Here is a 15,187-nt window from a genome sequence, read left to right as displayed (position 1 = left end):
GGTGCCCGTAACACGCTCCCGCAAGACTGGGTCATTACTACAACAGAAAACGGCTGGATACTAAACGAGACAGGCCTAGAATGGGTTCGGCATTCTGATAAGCACACAAAAGCTCGAACTGTAGGCGATTACTGCCTCCTGATCCTAGATGGCCACGAGAGTCACTGTTCGGTTGGCTTCGAGCTCCTTTATAAGGACAACACGGTCATCGCGCTCTATATGCCGTCCTAGTTATCCTATATACTTCAGCCTCTGGATATTAGTTACTTTAGCCTACTCAAACAGGCATATGGACGACAGGTCGAGAGGAAGATGAAGGCGGGTATAAGTCATAACCTTTCTTGCATTTTTGGAGGTATTCTAAGACTCTATAATGGAAAAGAACATACGAGGAGGTTTTAGGGGTGTAAGACTTGTGCCTTTAGACCCGGAAAGTGTTATTTCTAGACTTGACGCGAAGCTACGTACGCCGACGCCTGTGGAGGAGGCCGATGAGCTACCCGCTCCCTGGGATTCCAAGACGCCGAATAACCCTATAGAGGCAACTCCGCAGTCCGATTTCATTAAGAATCGGCCCTCCAGACATCAGGGAAGCTCCCCAACTTCGATTTTAAATGCTGTCGACCAATTTGTTACGGGAGCGCGGAGAATCATGCACCAGTTTGCCTTGTTGAGATCGAAGAACTAGATCCTTCGAGAAGAGAATGAGATACTTAGTCAACGTCGACGAGTCAAGGTGCAGCTAAAGCAGGAAAGTCGAGGACGTGGGCGTCGAGAGTGTAGGTCAGAACAAAGGAACGGCGATGTGACGAACAGGTCAGATAGAAGTAGGAGTATCTCAGGAACAGAGTTCTAATTGATTTGATCCGATTTTGAATATTGGGGTTGATTTTGCAGGGTCAATAGTAGCGAGGTTGCGGTCAAGTGGCCTGCTCGCTTGTCTGGCCCGCTGGCTTATCATGCACGTTATCAATTGTGCTGGTTCTAATAATTCTAACCCGGTTCTACCAGACAATATGCTCACAATCCTCCAAGCTGAAAGTAGAGACAATATCCGCTCTACGTATTTTCTATTTATTTTATTTTCTTGTAAAAAAGGTTCGCGACCTGGCGATCTAGGCAACATACCTTCTTCTCACCCCCGTGCCAGTTCGCTAGAAGAAGGGAAAACCATCATTTGGCCGAGCCCCAAGACCCGCGCCAGCCGGTTTGAACCGAGCTGGCAAAACCACAACTTCTCTCCAGAACACACTTAGCTAGCCCTCGAAGGGGTGGTTCTCATGAGTTTCGAACCCGTCACCTTCGCCGCCGTAGGCGGATCAGGCCTCCGGATGACAAGTGGCAGGCGATCACAGATGTGTCGTGAAAAAGTCCACCAGTTTTGGGACGCTCTGGTTGGTGTGGTCGTACAGGTCAATGTGTGTCAGACCGGGAACTTCGAACAGTTCTTTGGGCTGGTTCGCTCTTCGGATGGCTTCTTGACTGAAATAAAGTGTGTCCGCATCACTACCAGCAATCATCAACAAAGGCCGGGGCGAGATGAGATCGATGTCTGCATAAGACCGATATGTGGCAATCATGTCCAGGCTGCGCCAGAGATGCCAGTTCGGTGCTGTCTCGACGTGGCCACGAGGTGTTTGGTAGTAATCGTACGACTCTTGGTAGAATACCGGCATGTCTGGCGATACGTCTGCGGCAGTCTGAGGAAAAATTCGAGTTAGGTTGGGCTTGGCGCCCAAAGCCTCTTGTGTGCGTTGCCTGCCTGCCTCTTCGAGCTGGCTCTCCAAAGTCGGAAGCATATCTCCATTGTAGCTTGCGAACCCTTCGGAATATAGTGTTCCTAGATCGATCCCACTAACAGTTGCTACCGCCTTCATGCGTTTGTCGGTTTGTGCTGCGAAAGGTACATAACCTCCTGAAGCACAAATACCCAGAACACCAATGCGTTCGGGGTCCACAATGTCCAGTGTGGAAAGATAGGTAACTGCATTCCTAACATCCTCGGCCCGTTGGTAAGGATCCTCGAGGTATCTCGGGAGGCCGCCGCTTTCCCCTTGGTAAGCAGCATCAAAGGCAAGGGTGATGAATCCGGTGCGTTCCGCGATCAGTCGCGCATAGAGACCGGATGTCTGCTCTTTCACACCACCATGCGGGTGACTTGTCACGATTGCTGGTCGTGACGCATTGCCCGTTGCATTTGTAGCTGGTACGTATAAATGCGCAGCAAGAGATATGCCGCTGCTATCAAAATGAACCCATTGAGGTTGTAGATTAGCAGCAGCAAAATTGCCCAGAGCCACAAAGGCCACTGAGCATGATATGAAAGTGCTCTTCCAGCCTGGCATGTTGTCGGAGGCAAGGTATCTTGGTCGCAGGCAAGTAGAAAAGAAAATAGAGATGAGAGGTCAGTATTGTAGAGTGAATGAACCGGAGTGTTAAAGCGAGGAGTTGTTAATGTGTACTTATATTTGATGCTCTTCTGAACTCGGAGTTATCATTAATCGCCGTGATGAAGTCATCATTCGTTCTGAATAGGCTCGTCATGAAACAGGAAGAACCAGGTCTATCCCCTCCAAGCTACAAGGAATGGCAATGGGACTCGGCCATACTTCGGCTTTTGGGAGAGAGACACGCAACCTATCATTTTATTACCGCCGATCTCGCATGACGCTCGTCGGCATGTGTCTAAGAGGGCTGTGTCATTATCAGGCCATGACGATCGTGTCACGAGCCTGAATTCTCTGATGGGTCTGATTGGATGTGTGTATGTTCTTAGCTTCGTCAGGTCCCTGCTCTAAGTTCTGTTGGATACGCAATGAGGTAGAGGTGAATTCAGTAGATTATAGGCCAGAAATTGATGATTTTATTAATTGAAGTCTTGATGATCTTGTTCTTGCTCGCTTCATCATCATGCGAGAGAGGCGTTAGTCCATTCTTGATGTTTTCACCGCTACAAGCCACACATTGTTATAACGAAAAGCAAACTCCCTTCTATCCGTACACAGGCGCCAATCTAACCAGTCTCTGTACATCCTTATGCTAGTGTAGCTAGAAGGATCTTGCTATAACAAGTACACGACCAATTATCCAAAATACAATACAATACAATTCATTACGCCCGGAGGCTTAAGCCGAAAGGGGACTAGTTAGTAATATTTCCATACATTATCTAAACTACACACCGTAACAGATTGTGCCTATCTCGGCGCAAAGTGGCTAGGGGTACCCCCGTAGTGAATAACACGCTAATGCAACATGCTTATGCTTTGCAAGCAACTTAAATTCTGCCGCGTCACCACCTACACTCAGCCTCAAGTTGGCAGACCATGCTTCAGCTGCTGAATATAGGATGCTGAACACTTGGAGAAATTGGCATTCAAGCAAGCCTATCACACAGAGTCAAGCGAAGCGAGACCAACCATCAGATGAGGAAGAACGTGGGGCTTCTGGGAGACGCGAACCAAAAACGTAGAACTGCTTCGTATACACAGCCTAACCCACCTGGCAATGCCCCAGTGCCCGGAGATGACCTACCGGATACTCTCACGAAATTCATGCTTGCTAGCGCCCCCACTGTCTATCAGCCTCTCATCCAATTGGTCTCTGGCGTATTCTAGGGAATCATGGGTGCGCTTCACTCTTCAGAGCTGGGCTAGGGAGCATGGAATTCGTAAGAGTATACGGTACAATCGCGTCATCGTGCTGGTGGAAATATACGGGCATTATTGTGATAAACTCTATAGTCTCCTCTTACCGATAAAGCTCGCATATATAAGGCAGGACCTGCAGAAACGAATATTTGATCATCACTGTCTTTGTTTCTAGTCTCTCATCTTCTTCTCAAGCCAGCATTAACAATGAAGAACCCAACAGCCCTCGGCGGATTATTGCGGGCTGCGGTTGCCTTTGCGACTCTCGCCGCCACGAGCCCTCTTCATGAATGTGCTCGTGAACAGACCTGGGCTGTGGGACAGACCGTTGCCACGACTAGTGGGAAAGTCATAGGCCACGCAGCACCAGTTGCTAATGAGGTCTCTGAATACCTGGGGATCCCGTTCGCCCAGCCTCCTATCGGATCCTTGCGATTCGAGCCTCCGGTTCCGTTCAATGGGTCGCATCATATCAATGCCACAGAGTTCGTAAGTCCATCCTGCCGTAGTATTTCGCTTACTCCAACTGTTTTCTTGCCACATTATCAACCTCCTCCTATTTCTAAGCTACGCTTCTGATCAAACTCCACGCAGGGATTCGCCTGTGTGCAGACTGGCTCGTCTGATGATCCTCAAAGCGAAGATTGTCTAACTCTCAATATCTGGACGAAGCCTCAAGTTGGGGAGAAGAAGAAAGCTGTTCTTGTGTGGATTTACGGTGGCGCATATGTGCTTGGTAAGTTGAACTGTTACGGTGCTGTATTCCATTTTAACTTGGCCATTCAGGCAGCTCCAGGCTTCCCATATACAACGGGCAGTTCTTTGCTGATCAGGAGGATGTCATCCTTGTCTCGTTCAAGTAAGTGCCTCCACATGTTCTCGGAAACAGTGTCACTAACTTTTGTGAAGCTATCGTCTCAACATTTTCGGCTTCCCGGGCAATCCAGCTACTCCCGCAAATCTTGGTTTGCTCGACATGAGGCAAGCATTGCTCTGGGTCCGTAATAATATTGCGAAATTCGGCGGCGATGTGGATCGCATTACCATCTTCGGGCAGTCGGCTGGCGCCGGCATGGTGGACTTCTACTCGTATGCCTACGCTGAGGATCCGATCGCGAATGGATTTATACTCCAGAGCGCTACTGTGGACGGCTTCCCCGCGTTGGTCCCGGGGGCAACGGTTTCCAGATGGTCCCGAATCGCCGAAGCCGCAGGGTGCGGTCCCACTTCCGAAAATCCAACAGAATGTATGAGGAGCAAGACTCCTGAAGAGATTCTCGGCGCCTTTTCTGAGGATGATACGGCCATTGGTGCCAATCCGCAATTTGGACCAGTGGCTGATGACATCCTCGTCTATGCGGACTATAACTCTCGGCGCTCCGCTCGTGGTGGTTATCTGATTGGTAACAATCAGAATGAGGCAGGAATCTTCCGACTAATTCAGCCAAACCGGACCGAGGCCTACTGGCGAGACTTCAACGATCGCCTCTACACATGTGCGGACGCAGAGAGGTTGGCCCGGTCCACCGCAGAGGGCAATCCGTCCTGGAGGTACCGTTACTTTGGAGATTTCCCCAACCTGGCCGTCTCGACCGACCCGCCAAGCGGAGCATACCATGGCGCCGAGGTATGTTTTGTTTTATAATGCTCCAATATACAAGCACGATGTTAGGACCTCTAAGCTGACGGTTCGTAGATCCAACCTCTCTTCGACACGGTACCCCAGGAGCCTGTGCCTAGCACACTAGAACAGGTCGCTGTTGGTGACTATTTGCGCGGTGCTTGGGCCGCATTCGCCAAAGATCCGAAGCAGGGCCTGGTTGCTTATGCAGAAGGATGGCCGAAGTACAAGCCAATGCAGGAAACTTTGGTTCGACTTGCCTTCGATAACCAGGTTGGAGCAAACTTGGCTTTAGGTAACGCATATGATGGTCCTTGCGACTCTTTGTAGATGTCGTGTGGGTCGGTCAAATCTCGCAAATCGGCAAGAGCTACTAGCGGGACATGTGAAATATAGTGACGAGACTTATAGGGATTGTTAGGAGAGTACTAGTACTAGGAAACCAAACAGAGCTCTAGCCTTGGATCCGAGCACGGTTCCCCAACTCAACAGAGCCAATTAAGCCTTCAATAAGACAGGATGTCCAGCCTAGTTCAATTCAACATTTCCCAGGCCTTGAGAAACCTCACAACTAAGACCCTTCCCTTCAGGCTTTGGCCAACTATAGTGCAAGAAGCCAACTGCAGAAGGACTTCCAAAACCTGTGTGAATGGCTACTTTTTGGCCTCTATGACTGGGATTACATCCTCGCGCCACTCTTTCCAGAATGAACCGCCCTGCAAGGTAACACGTCAGCCAAAATGTCAGAGTGACACGCCGAATATGACGTGATAATTGTCCCGTCAGTCATTTCTCTTCGAGCTACGACGATTGCAATAGTACGCAACAGTCAGTGTTGAGCTTGAAGATCCATCGAGCCAAGAGACTCTTCACTACACTTGATACGAAGACACACTCTTTTACCAGCTCCACGGCGACACTGAAGTGGATGGATCTGGTCAGGAGCATAGTATGATGGGCCTGAATGCACGCTGGACCAGAACAACCACACCTACCAACTCAGATAGCAACTGTAGGATAGCAGCCTCCGGGACTTGTAGAAAATCAGTACTGGGATCACAATCACACAGCGCCCAAGCAAGCAATTTGTAATCCGAGTGCTTGGAGCGTGTGATCATATGATAAGAAGTGTAATATAGAAGAGCTGGGGGAAAACAAAGGGTAATTAAGGCCGTATTGGCAGCTGGGCTTGAGCCCCTGAAATGTCTGAAAAGAAAAGAACTGAATTCTACCAAAAGTCTGGCTAAGGTCTGCATAAAACTCGATGCCCCTTTTCAAAGAAGAAGAACCCGGCTGCGCCTTGAATTTCCCTTGAAGCCCCTTGTGGCTCACGTACCGGCTTTAGCCAGCTGATTCAATCACGACAATGGCCGCATCTCTCCAGGCATAGTAAGGTCTCCTGAAGACGTTTTCACGGTGTAGCTGAGTTTCTTCCAGGTGAAAACAGAGGCGTTGCTCAGAAGGGCTTGTCAGACATGTCAGAACCATTCGGCTTTGCCTTGAGAGTAGCCTCTGTCTGCATGGTGCCGGAATTGCCTAAGCCGGCCTGAGACTCCTCATCCTTTGGCTGGAGGGACTTTTTTGGGACAACATGTTCTCGAGGCACGAGATGGGCTCCGCCTCCGATATATGACCGCCACCCGCTGGTGCAAAGAATCGTCAACCCAATGAAAAGAGCAGTCCAGGCCCAGACTATGCCAAGGGTCTAGTCGGATGGGGTCAACATCATTAGTTAACCAATGTGGGTGTTGCATAAATACGCCTTCTTACTGATCAGATCAGGCCTGCAATAGGACTGTTGTATTTTTATATGGATTTGATGGGCAGGCGCGAGATTTCCCCACGGAATGCTAGTTGTGTATACACTATCTGGGTAGCTTCGGACTCGAACAAATCTTTTGAAGAGAACGGATTGGCAAGGAAAGACTCTGAAAACTGTGTACGCACTCATAAGTGAAGACCCTCCGCCCTGATGTTTATAATGTCTTGGCGTTGTCGCATATCCTGCTCGTAGGCCCAGCAATCATTGCCGATGGCTGAAAGCAGCCGCGGTTTCGATCTTGTGGAGGTCGCCTTTCCTTCCACTGTAGCACAACATCTTATACTTAGGTGGCATAATTGACAAAAGGTCTTGATTTTAATAAGGCTAAAGGTAAAGTAGAGACCAGCCAGAGTATAAATATTAGGATTTGCGCAGCTATATATTTTATATTATAACTAAATACTAACTAAGTTAATAAATTAAGAAAATAATTAAGCTATAATACTTTCCAGATTATATAGCTAGCTAATAGTATCCTATTAGTTACTAGTTGTAGCCGAGAGTAATATATCTGTAATAATACTATTGCAATTATATAGCCTATTAAAGATATACTCCTGGCTCTTATTCTACAAGCCGGCGTTGTAGCTGCCTGTTAGAAGGCTCTTAGTATGGGATCTTGTTTTTGTGATGCTATTATCGAGCTCTACGTCCGGCCTGTATAAAGTAACGGTATTTCACTGGCGATTAATAGCTACTAGTAGCCTAAGATAAGATATACAGTTGAGAATATAGTTATTAATACTCTATTATCCATTATCTATTTGTAAAAAGAAAGAGATAAGATATAAAATGTATATTAACTAATAAATACTTTAGTTTTATATATAATTTTCTTGTAACTAGAGGTGTTATTATTAGTAATTTTATTAGACTAGATTAGTATTAAAGTGGATTTAGATAGAGTGGATTTAGCTGGACTGGATTTATAGTTTTTAATGGATTTAATATAGCTAGAATAATTAGAGTTTTTAAATAGAGTTAACTATAAAGACTAAAGATAATTATATTAATAATTATATTTTTAGAAATTAGAATTTTCTTTACTTACTTTATTTAATAAGAAGTTTTTAAGTTAATTTTACTCTTTTTATAACTAAGATATAATATTAATATATTAGAAATTATTCTTATTTAAGCTTTTAATTTAGTATTTAAAAGTTAGTTTAATAGTTTTAGAAATTTAAATTAAATTAAATTAAAAAGTTTAAAACTTTTAGAATATTAATAAATTATTTTTAATTATAAAAAAAGTAAGCTTAAACTCTACTTTTTATTTTAAATATATTATTTTATATAGTATTAATTAGTTTCTATAATTACTTTATATAATTACTATTATTTAATACTTTTTTTTTAATATATAAATATACTAAGTAAGAGAGTAAGTAGAGGATACTAAAAACATATAACCTACCTAGAGGTAGAGCTATAATAACTGTAATAGTATTATATTGGAAAAGTTAGATAGAATTAAATTTAAAGTCTGAATAAATTAAATAGCCGGGCAAAATAAATAGCTTTTTTAGCTGATACTATTTAATTAAATAGATTTTTAATAGGTTATTAAAGAATAGATTAAAAGACTGTTAATTAAATAAATAAAAAATCAGATACTAAAAGGATAGTACTTATATTATATCTAAAAGGTTTTATTTAAGATCTTTTCAATTTATAGCCTTAGTAAGTCTAGCTACTAGTTCTATTTAATATAGTACTTTCTATTAAAGAAACCTACTAATTCTAGCTCTAGTAGCTATAAGTATTTAATTAGATAATTTTTATTCCTAAAAACTAAAAAGCTTTAACTTAATACTTAAAAAAAAGTAAAATAAATATTTCTTTTAAAAAGAAATTTAGTTTTTTATTTATAGAGAAATTCCAGCTAGTATAGTTAGAAATTTATAATTAATATTAAATTTTTTATATATTTTTTTAAATTTTTAATAATTTCTTTTTATAATTAAATTACTAGCTTTTAAATTTTAAGAAAAGATATTTAAAATTATAATTAATTAAATAGTTATAATATTTATATAGCCTTTTTTATTTAAATTTAATAAAAAATTTAATATTTTTTTATATATATTAAATTCTTAATTTTTTAAAATTATATTTTTAATAATATTTTTAAAATAATTAAATATAATTTTAAATTAAAAAAATATTTATTAAAATATTTTTAATTAATTTAATAATTTAATAATAATAAAAAATTAAAAATAATATTTAATTTATCAATTTATCTTAAAAAAATATAAAAAATTATTATATAAATATCTTAGCTAATTAGCTTAAAGCTATATTAAATTATATATATAAATTTAATTTAATTTAAAGCTTATATCTTTTAATAGAAAATATCTTATAAAATAAAATATTAAGTTAATTATAAAAAAGTTTACTAGTAAGATATTAATAGAATTTATAATAGCTTAATATTTAAAAGAGATTAAAAATAAAAATTAAATAGAAAATATAATAATAGTAAGAAATTTTAAATAAATCTCTTAAAAATAAAGGTAATTAATTAATAGACTTCCTAGTAGCCTTAAGCCCTTCTAGCCTCTCTAACTTCTAGAAAGAATCTCTAATAAAAGAAAAGACAATAATAATCCTCCCCTAGAATAGCACTGACCTCCCCTTTTAACCTTATCCAGGCCACCCTAGAGACATCCCCGCTAGCAACCAGCTAGCCCAAGCATCCCTAACCGCCTGTTACAGTATTAGAAATACTACTATCTTAAAGTTACTTAATAGCAATTTCAAAAGGCTTCAGAAGCTTAACGAGTATCTCGATAACCTTCCAGTCGTACACACTCAGCTGGTATTCCAGAACTGCTAGCCTTATCCTCTCACAAACACCCTCGGTCTCCCAGCAGTTCTGAACGTCGTTGAAGAAGGTATTAAGTACTGGAAGGAGAAGAGCCCCCTCCATCATACGCATGTCCGAGTCCCATCGGGTGGCGTTCAGGCTTTCTAACCATACGCGTATGGTTTAGTTAAACCATATGTTACTCATATATTGCCTATATACCTATACCATACGGTCTGAGGCGTATGACTATATATGATCATACGCGGGATAATATTGCTGCGAGTCAAAAATAGTCAAGTAGGGAAATCGGTGGCACTAGAACACCTTGACCATCCTCCTAGTCCTAAAAAGCCTCCCTTTCCAATAATTATGCTTCGGCTCATCGCTCTTGGGTTCTCGGGCGTAGGTCCGGATGCTTGAGACTCGGGATACTAGCGGTTGGATATCTGAACCTGCGGCAGTAGAGGACAAATCCAAAAGGGATAACGAGTCCGGCAGAGAAGCCATAATAAGAAATCAATGCCCCACTATCCCACGGTCCGTCGACGAAGGGTCTTCAAATTGGGAATAGAAAGTGCGATGTAAGACGGTAACGTAATGCATTTCAAAGATGAGATGGCAGCTTGACTGAATCTTGGCCTGTTTTCTCTCAAGTCCCTTGCTCTCTACTAACTACACTATACCGCTTTCCAGCTCGAAATTGCGATATTTAAGCCACACCGACGGTTAATAAGATTGGTTAAATTTCGGCTGTATCATTGCCGATATCGTCGATATCGATTGCGATATCGATAGGGGTTGATACGATATTGATCAATGATAAAATCGACATTTTTATCGATGGCCACCCTGTCATCCTTGCTCATTCGACAGTGGTCTTTTCTGGATGCTAAGGGGCATGGGCCTTGGCCAGAGGTTGAAAGCCTCCTCATGATCCAACTGCCAATCTGCACTCGGCAGTGCAAAATCGTAGCGCTGGACCAATGAAGCGACAAACACCATCTGCTCAATGTAGGTGATGTTGCGGCCAATGCATCCCCGAGCTCCAGCGCTGAAGGGAATGAATGACGCTTTTGCGTCCTTGTCCATCTCTTCCAACCAACGCTCAGGATAATAAGATTCAGGTTGAGGAAACAGTTGGGGGTTTCGATGTGCTGTATAAGCTGGGACTGCAACGGTTGTGCCTCCAGGAATCCATTGGCCATCAATGGTAATTCCCGCTGGGCCTGTCTTGCGGTTCAAGCCAAATGAGACCGGAGGCAACAGACGCAACGACTCATCAAGACAAGCTCGCAGATACGGCAAGTTCTTGACCTGGTCGTAGGAGGCAACTGGGTCGTCTCCTTGCAAGGATTCGTCCAACTCTTTTCGCAGGCGATCAAGAGCCCTCGGATTGCAGAGGAGATTATACATAACGTGAGTCAGTGCGATAGCGGTTGTATCCGAACCTGCATCGACTGAGTTCAGTCAGCGAGAGATCTCAGAAGCCCAAAGAGCGCGACGAGATTGTACTTACGCAAAACGCTGACTTCGGCTTCTATCTCGCCATTGTGCAATCCGCGAAACTGGCTGTCCTTGTCTTCAATAACGCAACGTATGATGTCGTCCAAGTCCTCGCCGTTTCGGTGGCGCTCGGCTCGTACCCGCGTGAGATGATGGACCATGGCATCGAAATCACTGCCCATGGACCACTGGAAGCGGAACCATCCAGGAACAGCGGTCAGGACCGCCCGTAAAAGACGGAACCATCTAGTTGACCACACAAGCGTCGATGTTGCCCGTTTACCGCCGTGCAGGCATTCAATGTACCGAACTTGCTTCTCTTTCCCGTCGACGGTCGTGATCTTCACATAGTCATCACCCCGATCGAGACATCCGAGTTTGTGACTCAAAGCAATGTCCACGATTGCCTCAATGGTGAATAAATTGGTCCACTTACGAAAATTGACGACTGCAGGTGTGGTGCTGTTAGAGGACCCGTTTTGTTCACAGATGCGGTCAAATTGTAGCAATAGCTTCCCGACCTTGTCTGCGACCTTGAATTCCCAAGTTTCCAAGTTGCGGGTGGCAAGGGCATGTGACATATAGCGGCGCTTTCGGGCGTGATCTTCCTTATTGACGACATCCAGGAGACTGACGTGGGGTCCTGCCGAGGCAGCGTACATATCTCCTTTGACGCAGGTAGTCGAGTGCCCGTAGATGGCACGGATTGCATCCGGAGAAGAGAAGGATAGAGAGTTGGGACCTGTACGGACGACAAGATTGCTTTCATGCTTCTTGTGTAGGTTCTTGGACCGGAAGCCGCGACAACGTTCGATGATGTAGCCGAGATTGGTGAAGCCCGAGAGCGCATTGTGGTTCGGGAAGCGTCGCAGCTTCTTTGGATCCCAGATGTATCGAGACACCGGCTCCAGTACAAAAAGAAGAGCGAGAGTGACAGCCCAGGTTGCCAAAGATGTCATGGTGTTGGTGTGTTGCGTGAAATTGTCTGGTTTGATTCTCAGAACCTGTATTCATGCTACCCTTATTTATACTTGTCTATCGCAGAAAGCCAGTCAAGAAGAGCGCGACAAGCAGACGCTCGGGAGTCCCTAAGAGGGCAGTTTGCCTACGGAGATTGGTGCATTGATCGCCTGGAATTTCTCCCAGTGCTCCACGTCTGCAGCTGTGGCTGTTTGTGTGATGCTGGGGAGTCAGGCAAATCATATGGGCAGTCGGTATTCCAAGACTGATTTGGTCACCGCTCAAGGGCAGCGAGGTGAGGACTGCCGCATTCAGTAATTCAATTGCAGTTTGTGGTAAAACTTCCCGATCGGTTGGCGCCGGCCCCATCGCGCCCACGAACACTTCAAGCTAGATGGGTTTGCCGCGCAGCAAAACAACGAATCGGCGGTCATCAATACCCCGGACGCTCCGGCTTGATGCCCTCGGGCCTCCACTTCTCGCATCAAGCGAATCCACAGAGGAAGCACGTAGAAGCGAGCAGAACGCTGTCTCTCCGCGGTGTTCAATCGGCATTGGCCGATGGTGGGATGTGGCCATTGGCAGAAAGAAGATGGCGGTTACGTCATCATTCCATCGTGGTATGACGTCATGCAGGAAGTCAAAAGCCGAGGTTGGGACCCATGTTCACTTAAGGTATGAAATCCGGGGCACACCCTTCAATTATCCACATCGGAAGTTACTGCTATCTCTCACTCCAATGGATTGTCCGAGCCCCAAAGCTCACACAAGCGATTTTCTTGTTTCAGTATTGCCCATCCCATATGTGACTCTGCGGCTCTGACCACCTCGATAAGCTGCTTCTGCTCTTTGCGACAGGTGAACCGATCACCACCTTCATCAAGGTCAACGAAGTCTGCAAACGGGATAAGAAAACTACTTTATTACTTACAAACCGCTATGGCCATTCCGGCTGTGAACGTGGCTGGTGGATACTGCGTGTTGCAAGTAGCGACTCCACAAAGATTGAGCACAAGACCCCGGATCTGCTCCTCGGCAGATCTGGAACGCTGTAAGCGGTCGAGTCCTAGAGATGGCATGCGAGGGTTATTTGCTGTTAACAGTATACGGCATATATCCGCATACTGCTGCCCTGCTACTGATTGACCTGTCAACAACTGTCTTGAGGCGCACAACACATCAGGGCAGTTTTCTGTGATGGGAAGGCCACCGACATACCATGGAAGTCATTTGCAAACCAAATCTCCGGAAACACGCTCTCGCTAGGCTCGGAGTGCCAAACAGGGTTAAACGATGGTGGTCTCTTTGCAGTCCACTCATCTAGATAACTGTTCAACTCGTCCCATTCCTGTCGTCGATGCAGAGGTTCCCCGTAGACATAAGACAGAACATCTTCTGTATGAATGATCATCCTCCATACCCATGTGTAGTCGTCGGCCGGCTCGGTGCTCCTGGTGATCCCACACTGCCGACCTAGTGCCCTCGGGGGTTTCCGAGTACTAAAGGAGATGAATATCTCTTGACGTACGGCGATCATCAGGGATGCCCGACAAAGGCTATAGTTGCTTTGCATCGGGTCTTGTGACATGGTGAAAATATCGACATCGAGGGTGTGACCATACGGCCTTTCATCGGGGCCAGGGACTAGCAACGGTTAACACCACATACTCAGCTTACGGAACGTTTTCGAACCAGTCATTTCTTCGTAAAGCCGCAGTATCATACTTGCTGCACAGAGATATCCGTTGTCGAGATTGCCATCCTGATTCGCGAGGGCAGGGATCAGATGCTCAAGGCATATTGCCTGGTATCGATCTGCTGCCAAAGCATCCGCTTTCTGTGACAAACTAAGATGTTTCGAGGATATAGCAAGAATGGCAGCGTAAAGTATCGGATGGCTCGCGGCAGCCTGTACAACAGTCGTACTGAAGTGCCGGTGCTTGTCGCAGTAGTCAAACTGAAGTTATGTTACTTCCAAAAGTGGTAAGACAAGACGTACAGTACTTACCCATGAAGACAGTTGATTAGCAAAATAACAGACGAGCAAGGCGTCGGTCCGGCTGTTAAGGGGCCAAAAGGGCAATGCCAGGTCAACATCCTGGCCAAATGGTGCTGTTGTCGAAACAGGATGACAGTTAGGTCTGGGCGAACCACCTGTGTAAACATCAAGGGGCAGCACGGGCATACTCACATGTAGAAGATAGGCTTTGAATGTCAATTTGGCCATGGTCCAAGTCTGTGGAATTGCCAAGGTGCAGGGTTTCATCCTGGGGGAGGACCTCATCTTGGGAAGGGGTATCATCTTCGAAGAGGGTGACAGAGAGAGTCTCATGCTGGGAGAGGGTCCCACAAAGATTGTCATCCTGTGGCAGCACCTCATTCTCAAGGAGGATTTGGTTCTGAGGAACGAAAGTGACTGTCCAGGAATTGAGTATTCACCGTGCGTGCGTTCGGAGCAGCGAGGCACTCTCACGAGACGTCGGTATGGGAACCCACGTATGGGTCGTCGAGAAAGAAATCGCCCGGTTGGTCCGGGGCTCCACGTGGTCGGCGGCCTCGACAACGGATGGGTTATGGCAGTGGCGAAAAGCGAGGCTACGGGACGAGTCGCGGCACCGCCGGCCGCTCTCAACGCAAGGTCTACAGGCAGAGTCAGAGGCGTCGCCTGTGAACAGCTGTCAGCGAAGCTCCTAGTGCGACGATCGCGAGCATGGAGCTCAGGGAGAACCACATTTCAAGTGCAGCCGTCGGCATCGATCGCTGTCGTCATTAGTTGGCGGGTCAACTGGCGCATTCGACGTTGGCGTAAACAT

General features: G+C 45.2%; 4 protein-coding genes across 4 annotated transcripts; 1 reads left to right on the top strand and 3 right to left on the bottom strand.

Moving 5' to 3' along the window:
* Nucleotides 1-979: 979 nt before the first annotated feature.
* BGZ61DRAFT_469477 (Alpha/Beta hydrolase protein) lies at nt 980-2,520 on the bottom strand. Its single transcript, XM_046247959.1, has one exon. It carries the CDS (start codon nt 2,343-2,345, stop codon nt 1,350-1,352), a length of 996 nt encoding a protein of 331 aa, XP_046093305.1. The 5' UTR covers nt 2,346-2,520; the 3' UTR covers nt 980-1,349.
* Nucleotides 2,521-3,857: 1,337 nt separating this feature from the next.
* BGZ61DRAFT_487897 (carboxylesterase) lies at nt 3,858-5,601 on the top strand (the record flags this gene model as incomplete). Its single annotated transcript, XM_046250043.1, has 5 exons — nt 3,858-4,139; nt 4,245-4,386; nt 4,437-4,509; nt 4,560-5,277; nt 5,347-5,601. 5 exons carry the CDS (start codon nt 3,858-3,860, stop codon nt 5,599-5,601), a joined length of 1,470 nt encoding a protein of 489 aa, XP_046093304.1.
* A 5,162-nt stretch (nt 5,602-10,763) lies between these two features.
* On the bottom strand, nt 10,764-12,373 carry BGZ61DRAFT_542243 (cytochrome P450; the record flags this gene model as incomplete). The annotated part of the gene is made up of 2 exons (XM_046255159.1): nt 10,764-11,368; nt 11,428-12,373. 2 exons carry the CDS (start codon nt 12,371-12,373, stop codon nt 10,764-10,766), a joined length of 1,551 nt encoding a protein of 516 aa, XP_046093303.1.
* A 732-nt stretch (nt 12,374-13,105) lies between these two features.
* Nucleotides 13,106-14,559, bottom strand: BGZ61DRAFT_375916 (uncharacterized protein; the record flags this gene model as incomplete). Its single annotated transcript, XM_046242454.1, has 5 exons — nt 13,106-13,248; nt 13,306-13,512; nt 13,593-14,018; nt 14,067-14,331; nt 14,383-14,559. The coding sequence occupies 5 exons, from the start codon at nt 14,557-14,559 to the stop codon at nt 13,106-13,108; spliced, it is 1,218 nt and encodes a 405-aa protein (XP_046093302.1).
* Between the last annotated feature and the right edge of the window lie 628 nt (nt 14,560-15,187).

Source organism: Ilyonectria robusta (assembly GCF_021365365.1).
Source record: "Ilyonectria robusta strain PMI_751 chromosome Unknown BGZ61scaffold_104, whole genome shotgun sequence".
NCBI classification, from domain to species: domain Eukaryota; kingdom Fungi; phylum Ascomycota; class Sordariomycetes; order Hypocreales; family Nectriaceae; genus Ilyonectria; species Ilyonectria robusta.
Note: the sequence above shows the minus strand (reverse complement) of the source record. Positions and strands in the feature narration are given on the sequence as shown.